General features: G+C 39.9%; 1 protein-coding gene across 3 annotated transcripts in view; it reads left to right on the top strand.

The window, feature by feature from the left end:
- ADAM12 (ADAM metallopeptidase domain 12) overlaps positions 1–16359 on the top strand; it is a 345625-nt gene that overhangs the window by 249847 nt on the left and 79419 nt on the right. For all 3 annotated transcript variants that reach the window (XM_074959167.1, XM_074959165.1, XM_074959168.1), the window contains 4 exons: positions 8538–8603; positions 9539–9610; positions 12232–12401; positions 14228–14312. In XM_074959167.1, the coding sequence (XP_074815268.1) occupies positions 8538–8603; positions 9539–9610; positions 12232–12401; positions 14228–14312 (393 nt within the window). The remainder of the gene's footprint in view (positions 1–8537; positions 8604–9538; positions 9611–12231; positions 12402–14227; positions 14313–16359) is intronic.

Consider the following 16359-nt stretch of genomic DNA (forward strand, 5'->3'; position numbering starts at 1 on the left):
GGACATCAAGGCTCCATTGAGTGGGGCCAAGATTTCACCTTGAGGTGGTGACCATCATGAAATCAAGTAAAATAGAGATAATTGGAGAAGACCCAGGTAAATTCTCTCTTCTTTGCTTGCTGGATGGTTCCCTACACTACAATATCAGATGATTAGCCCAGCCTAGTTCTAAACAGCCCAGCAAATGGAGCTTCTGCCATTTCTCTTGGGATTGAGATTCCATTTTTATATAGAGAGATTTTCCCATTTCTAAATTTCATTATGACTTCTGGTATTATACCTCTCTGGATCTACCTGGACATGTGGTTTAGGACAGTGGTTTTCAACCTCTTTTCATTTGCAGATGCCTAAAAATTTCAGATGAAGGTGCATACCTCTTTGGAAATCTTAGATATAGTCTGTGGACCCCCCAGGGATCTGCGGACCACAGATTGAAAACCACTGGTTTAGGAGGCTATCACTTCTCCTCCCATACTTAGGTCAAAATGTGGCTTTTTCCAAGGAGAGGCATTTGGGAAATTGTGCAGTCTCTTGCTGCTGCTCCCTGTGCACAGCAGGAGCAGTTTGTTCCTTGCATTAGGCAGAAGTTTCCCTGTGGTGTGCCAGCCCTGCTCCATTGACTGATGTAGAGGGAAGAGATGCAGTCACAACCCTGCCTTCAACATCCTGCTCCCCTGGGAATAGCAGGAGCAAGCAGGCCTTATGCTGCTCAGATTATGAGTGAGCCCTGGGGAACTTTTTGCGCATCCTTCCAGCCCTGCACAGGGGCCACTCACAATCTGAATCTTACTGCTTTGACAATCAAACTTGTTTAGTTCTTTTACACTTTGTCCATGAGTTAATCTCTCCAGTTTCTTAGGCTTCTATTCATCAAAGCATTTAACCACATGGTAAGGTCTCTTAAAAACAATGGAATATAAGCATGTGTTTGAAGTTAAACATGTGCTTAAGTGCTTTGCTAAATCAAGGCCTTTAACCATTCTTCTTGCTCATATTTTAATTCCTCCCTGTTTTCATTAATGGGGTGGTGCAGAATTGCAGGCAGGTTACAAATTTTGGTAATATATTTTGATTCCTGTGCCACTTGCAATTCAATCTTAAAGAAAGCAGCTGACAATGTCTAAATAGCTTTTGGCCCACACAAGGAAGAAAGGAGAACATTATAGCCATGTTACTTTCCTAATAATACATGTTGAAATTTAAACAAACTTTTACATTGTAATAGGAAAGTATCTTATGCACCCAGAACATGTTCTCAGCATTTTATTCTAGGGATATATCATTTGTAATTGTTTTTATGTAGGAGGAAATGTACTTGACTTGCAATGCAACTAGCTAATGGAAATTGTATAAAATAAATGACTTTCAAACCAGATGGAAAAAATGCTGCCACAAATTCATGTGCATCTTGGATTGGGATTGTAGAAGGGAATGTTTGAGATGTTCAAGAGTAACATAGTAGCACAAATCTGTGCACAAGTTTTATTAAATGAGAAATATTAGTGTTTATAGCCACACTGCCTACCTAGTTCATTTAGTCTTTACATTAAGTTCAGTGTTAAGGAAAACAGCTTAAAGGGCATCAAGGGATGTTGTTTATGTACTGGAACAAATTCATTTGCCTTGCAGGAACATTAAACATTACATTTCCAAATTTCTTTTTCTCCAAATGCATGTACATTTGCTGTAGATATGTTGCTGTTTCTTTTTCTAATGCTGTAAGTATGGATAAGTCAGAACATAGACTGCACCACAATGCAATTAACTGCAGAAGACAAGCTGAAAGAAGTGATAATTAAGTACTTTTTATAAATAAATAAATATTGTACCTGAGGAACACACACAGCCTCTGGCCAAGTCACGGGAATAGATTCAATATACTAATATGTCACCACAGGCTCACATGATTATGCCCCTGCAGTCAACTGTTCAATTTCTAAATCTTCCCTGGTCCAAGCAGTGATACTTTGGGATGCCTTAAATTGATTGGCATGCCTAGGGTGACCATATTTATGCTGAATACAGGACACCTGGTAAAATTACTCATATTCAAGCAAGTTCAACGGCAATCAGTCAGAACTATGCAGTACAAACATTCAAATTAACATTAAGTGGATTGAGCCCCTATTAAAAAGAAATACTGCATTGGATTCTTTTTATTTTACCTTCTTACCTTTAAGGCTTTAGGGTTCACACGGGGGGGTGACACACACGCCCCTACCCCCCCCACACACACACACGGGGAGAGGTGACATAGACACACTCCCGTACTCCTCTCTCACATGGGGAGGTGACCGACCCTCTCTGTTCGGCGCGCTCCATCTTTCATGCCTGGCTGGGCCCCCAGGATGGACCCGCCTCTCCCGGTAGCTGGCGCTGTATCTTCCCAAGGCAATGGGGGGGGCATGCAGGGTCACAGGCTCCCCCTCCTCAGATTTCTGCCAGCATTCACATCAGAATGTGGCCAGCAGCAGCCTTTCAGCACTGTGCAGGAGGAAGGGATGGGAGCTACTTCCATCCTCAAGGGAGAAGGAGCGGGGGAAGGGATGACCTGGCCCATGTCTTTGCAGAGCTCATCTCTTCTCCCCCCCAACCCCCCTCGCACCACGGGGCTGGAGACAGCTTTTCCCTTCCTGCCTGCACAGTGTCGAAAGGGAGCTAACACCTCCAGGCTGCTGCTGGCCACCAACATAACCCAGCCGCCTCTTGTCCCCTTGGCTACAGTGTGGGCAGGAAGGGGTTAAGCCCTAATGATGCATTGTGCATCAAGGCCCAGGGAACCTGAGGGCAGGGGCTTCAGCAAACCCAGTCACAGAGGTGGCTCAGTAGGGGAGGGTGCCTGGGGACAGAGCAGCGCTGTGTCCCCTGGGGCCAGGAGCCAGAGTGGGAGTGGGTGGTGAAGAGCGTGCTAAATCCCTGACTGGGGGGGGGCTGCTGTGGAGCTTGCAGGTTTGGGGCAGGAACAGGCTGGAAATCATTCCTCCTCCCACTCCAGAGCCCTCACACAACAGGAGCTGCACTGACGGACTGGCAGGGGGAGATGCCTGGACCCGCATGCTGCAGCTTTGTCCCGCCACCAGCCTTGCACACCCACCCCCATTGTGGGCCATTGGACCACCCCACTCACTGCTGGCAGGCAGGCAGCTGGTGAGCAGGGATCCAGTCAGCAGCAGGACCCGCCGGTACTGATGGAGGTGGGGAGAAAGGCAGAAAATATAGGACAATTTGCCCATTTTAAAGAAAAGGTCAGGACACCTGCAGGAGGGCTTAAATACGGGACTGTTCCATTAAAAATGGGACATCTGGTCACCCTGGGCATGCCCAAGCATTTCTCACATGTTTACATCTATGCTGTCTTCTGTGGTCTTAATATTAGCTTTGGGGGAAAACCAAAGCATCTCACAAATCTGCAGTTTTCTGAATAACAGCTCAGACTAAGTCTCAGACATCTATTAAAAACTACAGTGGCAGAGAAACCAACTCTGCCACACGTAGGAATGTGTAGTCATTTGTTTATTTCAGTATTGTAGCGTTTCACCCATGCCCAGTATTTGTGGATAGAGATTTTAAAAGGAAGGTAAATCAAGATGCTTAGTCATGCGAATCCATGACTTCACAGCAATGGTGCACTTAGCCATAGATTTCTCCAGCCCAGCCAGTTCAGAGCATTTGCTCTACCCATACTTTGATTATTATACAGGTACTGTGGTTTAAATGTTACAGAATGAATAAATCTGCTTATAAAAGAACAAGTAACACTTCAGAGTTATGAGGTTATTGAAATTACAATTGCCAGTAATTTTTTGCCCTCCTCCTCTAAGTCTTTATGGGACACCAAAAATTGATGAATTTAGTAACATTGATGAATTTAGCATCATTTTGCAGCCTTCAGGATGAAGCTTGTATCTCTGCGTTTTCTTTCTCAATCCTTACCTTTGTCCACTTTTGATTACCTTTCTTTTTCCTTTCCCCTTTTCTCCCTTCTCCCGGAGTCTGTCCAGACCTAATCTTACTCCCCTTCCCAGTTTTGCCTCAACAGTCTTTCTTCTCCATCCATCACTTCCACTCACCCATTTTGTCCTGTAGTTCATGCTCCTTTGTAGCTTCCCATATTTATGTCATTCACTGATTCCCCTCTTCATATCTCCCCTATTTCATTCCCCATTCCCTCCTCACAAGTGTTTCTTAGCGGGCCTAGAGTCATAGGCTCTAAGGCCAGAAGCGACCACTGTGATCATCTGATCTGACCTCCTAGAGCACACAAGCCATAGAACATCCCCAAAATAATTCCTAGAGCAGATCTTTTAGAAAAATATTCAATTTTCATTTTAAAATTGCCATGATGGAGAATTCACCATAAACCTTTGTAAATTATTCAAAGGGTTAATTACCCTCACTGTTAAAAAAAATATGCCTCATTTCCACTCTGAGTTTGTCTAGCTTCAACCTCCAGCCACAGGGTCATGTTACAGCTTTCTCTGCTCGACTGAAGAGCCATTGTCGACTGTAATCGCATCATTCCTTAACAGTCTCTTTGTTAAACTAAATAGATTGAAATCCCTGAGACTATCACTATAAAACCCATTTTCTAATGCTTTAGTCTTTGTCATGGCTCTTCTCTGAACCCTCTCCAATTTATCAACATCCTTCTTGAATTGTGAAAACCAGAACTGGACACAGTATTCCAGCGGTGGTTGCACTGGTGCCAAATACAGAAGTAAAATAACTTCTTTATTCCTACTCAAGATTCTTCTGTTTATGCATCACAGGATCTCATTAGCTCTTTTGGCCACAGCATCACACTGAGAGCTCATGTTCAACCGATTATCCACCATGACCCCCAAATCTCTTTCAGAGTTACTGCTTCCTAGCATAGAGTCCCCCTGTCACTGTGCCTCAGTGGGTCACAACTGAGAATACCAGATTCAGGACAAACTGCTGAGAACTGTAGCAGACTAGCCCCAAACTGGTGGTTCTTCTTCCATAAGATATACTATAGCAATAACAAAAGTAAACTTCTCTCTCACCACATTGGCTAATAAGAAGTCAGAAATGTAGTCTCCTCAGGTATCATAATCCTTGTTTCAACCGCAAGACGCGAGACTTAATGATGAGTGGTTATTTAAAACCAATTTCATCAACCAAAGGGTTCCACTGATCCCAAAGGACTAGTCACATACCCAGGTCAGATATATAACTCAGAGCTGACCCAATAATCATGCTGTTGCCAATCCTTTAGTATCTAATATCTAAAGGTTTATTTATAAGAGAAAAGAAAGAGGTGAGAGTTTAAATGGTCAAAGGAAATCAAATATATACAATAATTGTAAAGTTCTTGTAGCAGGTTTGAAGCAATGATGGAATAAACTGCTGGCTTATAATGTCTCTGGTAACGTCCAAAAGCTTGGAAGGTCCTCAGACCCTTGGTTAGAATGCTCCCATTAGTATAGGTCCATAGTCCAGAGATCAGAGCAGGAAAGAGGCAAAATGGCTCTTTCCAGGCTTTTTTATAGTTTCTCCCATGTGGAGGGAAACTCACTGTCCCAAGCAAAGCCCCCAGCACAGTTTGTGGAAAAGTACAGGCACAAGATTGAGTCTAGTGTCACATGCCCTTGCATGCTTCAGTGAATCATAGAAGCAGTCATTACCCATATTTTGGCTAAAATGTCCACAGGAAGACCCATCAGGTGGGAATAAGCTTCTTCTGTGACCCATTGTGCTCATTAATGGGTCAGCAACTTGAATGATCCATTCACAATCGGCTGGCTAGATTGGATGTAAACTACCTGGTGGGTGTCACCCCAGAAGCAAACGCATTTGAAACATTGGTACATAGTCAATATTCGTAACTTCAGATACAAAGATGATACACATACAAACAGGATAATCATATTCAGCAAATCATAACTTTTCCATTGACATGTTACATGACATACTTTGTGTAAGATTTGTTGCAGTTTTATAACAGTGGTAGCAACAATGATGTACTTGGTCATATTTTAATCATATAACATCACACCCCATCCTGTAAGTATGACCTACATTCTTTGTTTGCAGATGTATAAATTTACATTTTGCCATATTAAAATGCATATTGTTTTCTTGCACCCAGTTTACCAAGCAATCCAGATCGCTCTAAACGGTGACCTATCCTCTTCATTATTTACCACTACCCCAAGTTTTGTGTTTTCTGCAAACTTTATCAGGGATGATTTTATGTTTTCTCCCAGGTTATTGATAAAGATGTTAAATAGTGTAGGGCCAAGAACATATTTCTCATTTACTGCTACATTTTGAGACCTATCAGTTAGCCAGTTTTTAATCCATTTAATGTGTGCTATGTTTATTTTATATCATTCTAGTTTTATAATGAAAACATTTTGTGGTATCAAGACAAATGACTTACAGGAGTCCTAAATATATTACAGCAAGACTATTACCTTTATCAACCAAACTTGTAATCTCATAAAAAAATAAGATTAGTTTGACAGGATTTATTTTCCATAAACCCACATTGATTTGTATTAATTATATTACTCTCCTTTAGTTCTTTATTAATCGAGTCCCATATCAGCTGCTCCGTTATCTTGCCTGGGATCGACGTCAGGTTGACAAAGCTATAATTACCCAGCTCATCCTGTTTACCCTTTTTAAACACTGGCACAGCATTAGCTTTCTTCCTGGCTTCTGGAACTTCCTCAGTCCTCCAAGATTTATTGAAAATCAACATTAACAATCCAGCAAGTTGTTTGGCCTGCTGTCTTAAAACTCTTGAATGCAAGTTATCTGGACTTGCTGATTTTAAAATGTCTAACTTTAGTAGCTTCTGTTTAACATCCTTCAGAGATACTAATGGAATGGGACGTGTGTCATCACAGTATGATGAGACTGCATCACCTCTTTTTCCCCCAAATACAGAACAGAAGCATTTAGTGAACACTTCTGTCTTTTCTGCAGTATTATTGATAATTCTACCATTTCCATCTATTATATTTAACAAACTCCCTCTTATTGTCCTTAACTCTACAGGCCATAGATTTCTTCTTGCCTCCCTTGGCTTCTCTTATCAGTTTTCTACAATTCCTAACTTCTGATTTATATTCTTTACTATCACCTTCTCCTTTCTTCCTTTTGTTATATATTATTTTATACAGCTGCCTTCACTTTCCATCTAAACCAGGTTGGCTTTTTAACCAGTATAGCCTTCTTGCTCTGCTGTGGGATTGTGGCTTTTTTGAGCATGTAGGAAGATGTTCTTAAATTATTCCCAATTATCATTCACATTTTTCTGATTACATTTTTTTCTCCCAAAGATTTGGCTCATAAATATTTTCAGCTTTGTGAAACTGACTCTGTTAAAGCACCAAACATGTATATCACTGGTCTGGACTTTATTCTGCTTGCACGTTATAAATGTAATCAAGTTATGATCACATGTACATAAGCGACCATTGATTTTTAGTTCTGTTGGAAGTTCCTCTTTATCTGTTAGGACAAGGTCTAATATAGAATTCCCCCGTGCTGACTGCAACACCTTTTGAATTAGGAAATTGTCATCTATAAAGTTTTGAAATTCGAAGGGCGTTTTAGTGCCAGCAGCATAAGACCTTCAGCATATGTCACTCAAATTGAAGTCCCTCATGATCACTCGGTTCTTTTTCCCTACACATTATAGATAGCTGTGTAAGAAGGCAGTTATCCTGTTCCTGTGATTTGGTGGTCTATAGCAGGCACCAACTTGTACCCCATCTTGTGCCTTATTTGTTAGGACATTGATCCATAAGCATTCAAGCTCATTTTCTTCTGAGTTATCAGTGACTTGAAAACAGGTAATGTCATTTTTAACATAGAGCACCATTCCTGCTCCCTTTTCCTCACTCGATCCTTACTAAATAGGTTAAAACCCTTGTTTTTAACATTCCAGTTTTGTGAATCATCCCACCAAGTTTCAGTAATACCTACCAGATCAAATTTATGCTGACAAATGAGCAATTCCAATTGCTCTTATTTGTTAGCCAGGCTCCTAGAAGTGGTGTACAGTCAATTCAAGAATTTCTACTTCTTATGTCATTTGGTCCCTTGACTAATTTTCATCTCAACATCTCGATTTTGTGCTAAGTTGTCAGTTGACCATTATGTGAAATATTACAAGTTGTTACCACAGTGCATCTCTGAAAGTATTGCAAGAAACAGCTGAGGTCTTTCCACCAAAAAAGATTTTCATCGTGCAAGGGTCACCTGAGCATTTCAAATAGGGAAAGGTGGAAGGTTACAAATTACAGAAAGGCCATTTGCCTTTCCTGTACTGCCCAGCTTTCTTGATGATTGGGTGAGTGTCATGTAAACATCCTCTCCTTTTATTGAAGAGGGAGAGGGTTATGTAAGGAGGAGAAAAGAGACCAAGAATTGAGTGGCATGAAGCTTGAGAAGGAAATTTTTACTCTCTTTGACAATGTCTTTGCTGAGGTGAGCGAGAGCTGATACTCAGGTGTTCAGGGTCATTTGATGCAAAAACAAATTTCTATTTGTTTTGGCAGCACAAAAGGGAGACTCTGAAGATAACAAAATATGTGGAGCTTGTTATTGTTGCAGATAATCGAGAGGTAAGAAAGTTTTAAAGAAAAGATGCAGTTGGTACAGGGAGTATTCGAGGGAAAGTGATTGTTTCGTTCAGTTTTCATGGTGCTGCAAACAACTGTGCATTGCAAAAACAACAACATTTGTCATCTAAGTAGGGCTATAGTAACAGAAAGGACTATTTAAAAACAGTGTAAGAGTGACAAGTATTTGTTCCAAGGCTAAAATGTTCCTTGCAACACTTCGGAAGGAATGTAGTGCTCACAAACATCTGGGGCCTCTTGCAGTAATTTAAATGGACGCCTGTAAGTATTCACTGGCCATGACCCAGTGAGGTGGTTGAGCCCCCATTGCACTATTTAACTCTGACCTCTGGAGACCATTACTGTCTAGAGTAAACAGCAGAATTCAGTGTTGTTGGTTCTTCAGCTGTAGTTTAGCAATTATGCTGAATTAAGCAAGACTGTATGCAGAGTTTGCAAAGTGGGTTTCAAAACAAATAAAAAAGAGACATTGTTAAAAATATCTCAACGGGCTGGAGTGAAACCAAAGATGTGAAATCTTGGTACCAACTATTTTCCAATTTACATTTTTTCTTTCAAAATGTGACAGATTCCTCTTCTTGAACCTTGCTGGTTAAATAGCAAAAATCATTTTCTTGCAATAGCAAAGACAGCTAAAAGAAGAACCTTTCCATTTCTTTAATAAGAACAATCCTAGGGAGATTCTGCGTAGCAGTGTAAGGGATTTTAGAATCTTTTCTGAAAACAAAATCACTTAGCCCAATTTGTGCCAAATTTTGTGCCATTTTGAGACCTGTGGAAGTCAATGGGTCTTTGGCCTTTTATGCATTTAAACCCCAAATGTCAATGTTAATGTCAGTCTGACAATGGTAGGTGATTTTTGCCAGCAAATGTGACAATACTAATGCTGATTATGCATTACTCTTTTACATTCTAAGTTTCAGAGACAGGGCAAGGATGTGGAAAAAGTTAAGCAGAGGCTGATAGAAATTGCAAACTATGTCGATAAGGTAAGAGCATCAAAAATATTTAATTTTCTCAAGCCTCACAAATATTTCCAAGGGGTATTGCTGTGAAATCTATGCCATCTAGGCTTATTGGGAAGGAAAAACATTCTGAAATTCAAAAATTATTACACACCATTCCTGCAAAGACAAGAAAATGGCTTCTCAGTGAGAATGTGTCAGCCAGTAAGAATGGCAAGACCTAGATTTCCAGCACTGCAGATATTTTACTATGACAACCATGGAACAGTTTGGGGGTGCTGTGCATGTGGCAATGGGATGACTACGGTTCTGTTAATGCAATTTTTAAGGCAAACATTAACCTAGACCTGACAAATTTCTTTCTAAGTGCAAGAGAAGAACCACAGACCTAACTTAGACAAAGATACTTTATTTAGGTAATGACCAACTTGGGCATTCCAGTGGCTGCGATGAAAGTTTGTTGCATTCTGAGGCCTTTTCTATATTAGAACATTTGTATGTTGCCAGCACCATTGCAACCCCTCTGCATGCCTGTTACATACCACATGTCCATAAACAGAAGTGCCTGCAACACTATGCAAAAATGCACCCCACTACTGTGACTGTCCTTGCTCTGAGCAAGGCTGTGCACTATATGATCCACCAGTGTGTCACTTTGTACTGTTGCAATGCTAGTGTAGACAGCAAGTACTACTTCAGAGATTGCATTGGTGCAATTAGTCGTCCCAGCATAATTCCACAATGCTTTTGCCCATCCTTTGTCACCTCTCAATCCACCCACCAGCCAGTTCCATGCAGGTCTGAAAGTACCCATTGCAATACTTGGCTGTTGTTGACTACCTACACAAGGGCAGGTCCACAAGCAGCCATGGCTTCTCTGTTTCTGCTGCTCTCATGTGTTGGCTTCTCAAATGTGGTGCTCACCCCATTCACCAATCTTGCAGAATAATATCTCCAGCCAAACAGCAGCAGCAGCAAAAGTATGAACTACCCCACCCTGTCCTGTTCAACTCAGTAAGTTGTGAACTCAGTACCCTAAATATCTCAAAGCCTAGCTGGAACCAACATCCTTTTTGAGGCACGATTCCTTCCTTGCAATGCTCTTGGGACACTGCACCAATGTGAAGCCTCTTACACAGAGCCTGTGGTAGAACCACAATTTAGGCCTTAGATTTTATTAGGCTGGCCTGAAAATGTGGGTCATTGTTGGACAGATTGTGGAAAGAAGTAGGTTTTGAGGAGGGTTTTGAAGAAGGAGAGTGCGGTTGATTGAAGGAGCAGGGAGCATACTCCAGACATAGGGGCCAGCAAGGGAGAAAGCTATAAGGTATTGTGGAAGTAAGTTAGAAAGAAGCAAGAAGGGAAGCAAAATTAGCAGCACACAGATCCCAAGTTGTGCGAATGGCAGGAAACAAGAGTTGAGATGTGGGCAAGGGCAGAGCCATGTGGTAGTTTTAAGGTGACGATGAGGAATGAGATGTAGAGCTAGACTTCTTGTATTTAATGTGGTTTCTTTTAAAATACTATATACATCAGGATTCTTCAGGATGAAAGGAATTGTATAATGTTCAGTGTTGTTAATAAGAGCTTCTTGAACACAAACCAACCACCATGTAAAATGGGATTAAATCTTACAGAACTGCACCATATGTTCAGAAAATCTAGGAGAGTCCAGAAATGGAATTGTGACTGAGTCTGATTTAATTGAGAACTTATCAGCTGGTATCTCAAAGACTCTTACTCAAGGTTAGGCAATTTTAGATTAAAAACAAGGTGCTGGACTGAATTTGGCTTGTTCTGTAACTGTGTTGCTAACTTATCAAAGGAAGGAGGGAGTTTATTTGCTACCTGTTTGAAACTAATTTGGCATGTTATAGTCATTTTGGCTTCAGTTTATGTTCTCAGTAAATTGCATTGCCACCCAAATGACTGCAAAGCGTACAAATCAGACAAAGATGCTCTATATGCCTGGTTTTGTTTGGACTGTAAGCCATAACACTGCTAGAATGGTTGCTGCCTACTAGGTATTCTCCATACGAGACTTATTTTCCTAAAAAACTTGCTGGCACTAGTGCAAGTTTATCAATGGTCATTGATATTAGAACCACTTTGTCATCTAGACCTGCTTTGAGCAGGATTAGATGACTCTGGCAACTGACATTTTAGTTACAAGTCTTTACTAGCACTCCCACCAGTTGTGCTGCACTGATGGTAGCAACAAAGGGAAATTTTAGGGGTCATTTGGACTTGCAATGAATTTGTTTGGAATTTCATTGGGTATGGAAGCCATTGCCCTGTTGCACCTTGGAGGAAAGTACCAACCCTGGCCAGGACATGGAGATTCTACCATGAGGCCTGCCGAGAGTTTTAATGTTTTTTCCTGAACATTTCCTAGATAGTTAGCCATGGTCAGATCTTTCTCTGGGTCAAGGCAAATGTTCTATCTGATGCCAGTGATTTCAGGTGTTCATTTATGTGGAGAGACATTGTACCCTCCTCTTTCATCCTAAGAGAAAAGGTTTTTTTCTGGGACCAAATAGATTTCTGGGAGGATTGTGTGAACATTATGATTTTGTTAACATGCATTGATTTAACACATTCCTCTAAAACAGAATATAGAAAGATTCATTTGTTTGCCTCACTAGTTCTACAGGCCATTAAATATTCGAGTAGCCCTGGTTGGAGTGGAGGTGTGGAATGACATGGATAAATGCTCTATAACACAAGACCCCTTCACCAGCCTCCATGAGTTTCTGGATTGGAGAAAGCTGAAACTACTACCTCGTAAACCCCATGACAATGCACAACTAGTGAGGTATAGCCAGCAGTGTATTTAATATTTGCATGACTATTAGCTCGGGTTTCCAGGAACTGAGAAAAATCACACAAAGTTCTGTTACTTTTTTTTTTGTTAAAATGTTTGGGTGATTGTGTTTTTGAAAGGAAAAAGCAGCCCTCCATCCTCACAAGCTCACAATTTCGTCCCAGGACACTGCATTAGTGTGGGAAGATGCTATGTCCGCTTCCTCACACAGTTCTGCAAAAAACTATTACTCATGGGTCTCCTCTGAGCAGCGTCTGTGTAGAATTGTGCCTAGGGCACAGTCACACAAACACTTACTCACGTGCCTAACGTTAAGCATGTGAGTAATCTCAGTGAAGTTAATGAGACCACTCACATGCTTACAATTAAGCTTGTGCGTAAATGTTCGCAGGATTGTTGCCTAGTTTTATCCATTTTAACAGACAAGAGGCTTGATCCAAAGCCTGTTGAACTCAATTAAAGATTCCTCTTATTTGTTATTAATTATTATTATGTTATTATTGTAGCACCAAGAAGCCCTAGTCATGGATCAGGACCCTACTGTCCTAGGCACTGTACAAACACAGAACAAAAAGACATTTCCCTGTCCCCACAGACCTAGATTGAGATTGGCATGTTCATTTTTACAGTAGAACCTTGATTTTATAAACACCAGTCTTGTGAAGGACCAGTTATACTAACCATTTTTGCAGATGGAAAAAAATATCCCATAACAAAAGTGTTGTCTACAAAGAACAAGCTGATATCCCTTCACATTCCATTGCCTTCAATGCATTGGAAGTTGCTTTGTAAGTGGTCTGAAAGACATAAGAAATTGATGCAGTCCACTATTCCTCAACTTATGCACCATTCCTATTGTAATTTTGAGATGTTCAATTTTATGAACTTTTCAATTTTTAAGAACTCCTCAGTTCATAATGTAAGGGTTCTACTGTATTTGTGACTTAAGTAAAATGAGAAACCTGTCATTGTATAGCTTAACAAAGAGAGGCAAAGTGGATGAGGTAATATCCTGGGACCTACACGGCTACAACAACACTGCAAAAATTATATGGCTTAGATTGATTTATTTTCTACAGACAAGTGTTCGTAGGTATAATTACAAAATCTTCCACTGGTCACAATGACAATCAGATCAAGAAAGTATATTTTTATAGAGAATATTTATACTTGACCAGAGCTAGTATACGTTTTCTCTTAATTATTTTAATTCAGTAGACAATAATAAGTTGAAAGATCAAACGTTCACTGTGCAATGACTCTTAGCAATTAAAACAAAAATGTATTGAGGCATTCAGTATCTTACTTAAAGTACAGGAGGAGGTCTTCCAAATTGTTGCAATATCATTAATTGCTCTGTAAATACAAAAATATTTCAGTTGGATTAATGAATTTTAGGGTACACTTTATAGCGAATACATTATAAATTTGCACTGTGTTGTACTGACACTTGCATGAGTTGCAAGCATGTCTATATGCATTTCCCAAGTTAAATAGCAATGGCAGTTTTCAATTGTTGGCATGGTTGTAATATATTGTATTCCAAAAAAAAAAAAAAGTCCTACTACAGCAGAAACTCCAGAGGATGCTCAAATGCATCTTTCGTATAGCAGGGATTCTGTCATTGTCAGTTCCACAGATTTGCATGACTAATTTCTGATCCTCATTGTTTTCAACTTTCAATGTCTGGAGCTGGCATTTTGAAAGTGGGATGGTTGCCTAAGATTGGCAGGAAAAAGAAGTTATAAAATATTAGGATCCTCTCATTTTGTATTAAATGGTGATTATGTGGTTTGTCTTCCCCTCCCCTCCTTCAGTGGGGTGTACTTCCAAGGGACTACCATCGGCATGGCACCTATAATGAGCATGTGCACTGCAGAGCAATCTGGAGGAGTTGTTATGGTAAGTATTGGGAGCACAAAAGTTGAATTTGGTCCATCTTGTGCAAAAAGTTTTCATGTTATATAATACTGTATCTTGTCATGGAAAGTCTGCTTTTTAGTACCGTTTTCAATCTAAACTCTTGCTTTGTCTATATCTACATACAGTGTATGTGTAATTGTTTTAAGTATCATATCTCATAGTGAATGAAATAATACCTTGCATTAAAATATAGTTAAGCCTCTTTATAGAAATCCTTGAAATCAATGGGAGTATTCACAAGGTTCTGAGCATTTTCAAGATTAGGATCAAAATGAGCAAGTTTGCTGTGCACATATGGATATCAGTGCTATATGCAATGAAAGCCTCTCATAAATCTTTGATAAGAAATAATATTTTGAAATACTGCATTTACCATGCACCAAGGATATACATTTACAAAGCCTCCAGTGTAATAGTTTATTTTCCGTGTTTCTAGTAAAGTGGTTTTACTGTAATTGTCAGACTTCAAGCACAATCTACACTAGCAACAGTGGCAGCATTCATGTTAACTACATTTCTCTCACAAAGGGTATTACTGTTGCTTTTGTTGTCAGCGTCCAGCCATGTGACTAATACACATAATCCATGAGTTAGAACATTTTGGCCTTTATCAGAACTTGTCACTGGTGGTAAATGCAACATAATTACATGTCCAAATAAAGAAAAGATGCACTGAAACCAATATAAACATTGAAATTCTGACTTAAGCTAAAAGAAAAGGAGTACTTGTGGCACCTTAGAGACTAACAAATTTATTTGAGCATAAGCTTTCGTGAGCTACAGCTCACTTCATCAGATGCATCTCTAAGGTGCCACAAGTACTCCTTTTCTTTTTGCGGATACAGACTAACACGGCTGCTACTCTGAAACCTGACTTAAGCTAGCTACTCAGCTCATAACATCCCCTGTTGTGTTGAGTTATTTAAGGATCTTAAAATAAAATATTGTTTTATATACGATGCTTGGCATATACAGCAGGTTCTGGACTGGCATAAAGAACTATTGTTGATTTCACTGAAAGTTACATGCATTGAAAGTCTTCAGAATATTGTATAGTAGGAGCTGTTAACCTGGAGGACCATCCACAGTAGAATTCCTTGATTTCTTCCATTTAAACTATCTCATACCCAGTATTCCTATACTGTGTTACTTCGTATTTTAATGCAAAGTTTTACCTTGTTCGCTACAAAAGTTCACTCTATAAACAAAAACTAAATTACTTTATTCAACTGGTCATATTACAAAAATGAATGTCTCTTTAAAATGTTTTCGGGGTTATGGGTATTAGGCTGAAAAATAATGCTTTATGTTTTCTAGAACTATACAAAGAGCTCTAGAAACCATGGGCCAGCTTGTGCAGCTTTATTCACATTGAGTAGTTCCCTACTTCTTAAGAAGTCCCATTGAAATAAATGGAAGCACTTAAGGTCCTACATAATGTAATGCTTGCACAATCTTGGCCCTAAGTGCTTTTCTAATTTTTTAGCTAAATCTTTCTGAAAAACAGACAGTTGGCCCAAAACAAAACAAAAACCTACAACCAAACCAAATCACAAGCACTGAAATTTAATTCCTGTATAAAAATGAAATACACAAAAAACAACACTTCAGAAAGAAGGATATGTAGGTGAATTAATCACTGGTTTCTAACCCTAGAGTCTACAGCGCTCAAACCCTCCAACACATGGCACATATTCATGTACATGCTCTTCAAAATGCTACACGCCCTACTCCAAAAGAGCTTCCACCACTCTGGAAGTACATTTCTAAGCACAGAGGTGGTGGAAGTCACTATATACCAAATAATCTGTGAATATCAAAAGAGGGAAGGATCACAGAATCCTAGGATTGGAAGGGACCTCGAGAGGTCATCTAGTCCAGTCCCCTGAACTCATGGCAAGACTAAGTATTATCTAGACCATCCGTGACAGGTGTTTGTCTAACCTGCTCTTAAAAATCTCCAATGATGGAGATTCCATAACCTCCCTAGGCAATTTATTCCAGTGTTTAACCATCCTGACAGTTA

The sequence above is a fragment of the Natator depressus genome, chromosome 7, assembly GCF_965152275.1.
Source record: "Natator depressus isolate rNatDep1 chromosome 7, rNatDep2.hap1, whole genome shotgun sequence".
NCBI lineage: Eukaryota > Metazoa > Chordata > Testudines > Cheloniidae > Natator > Natator depressus.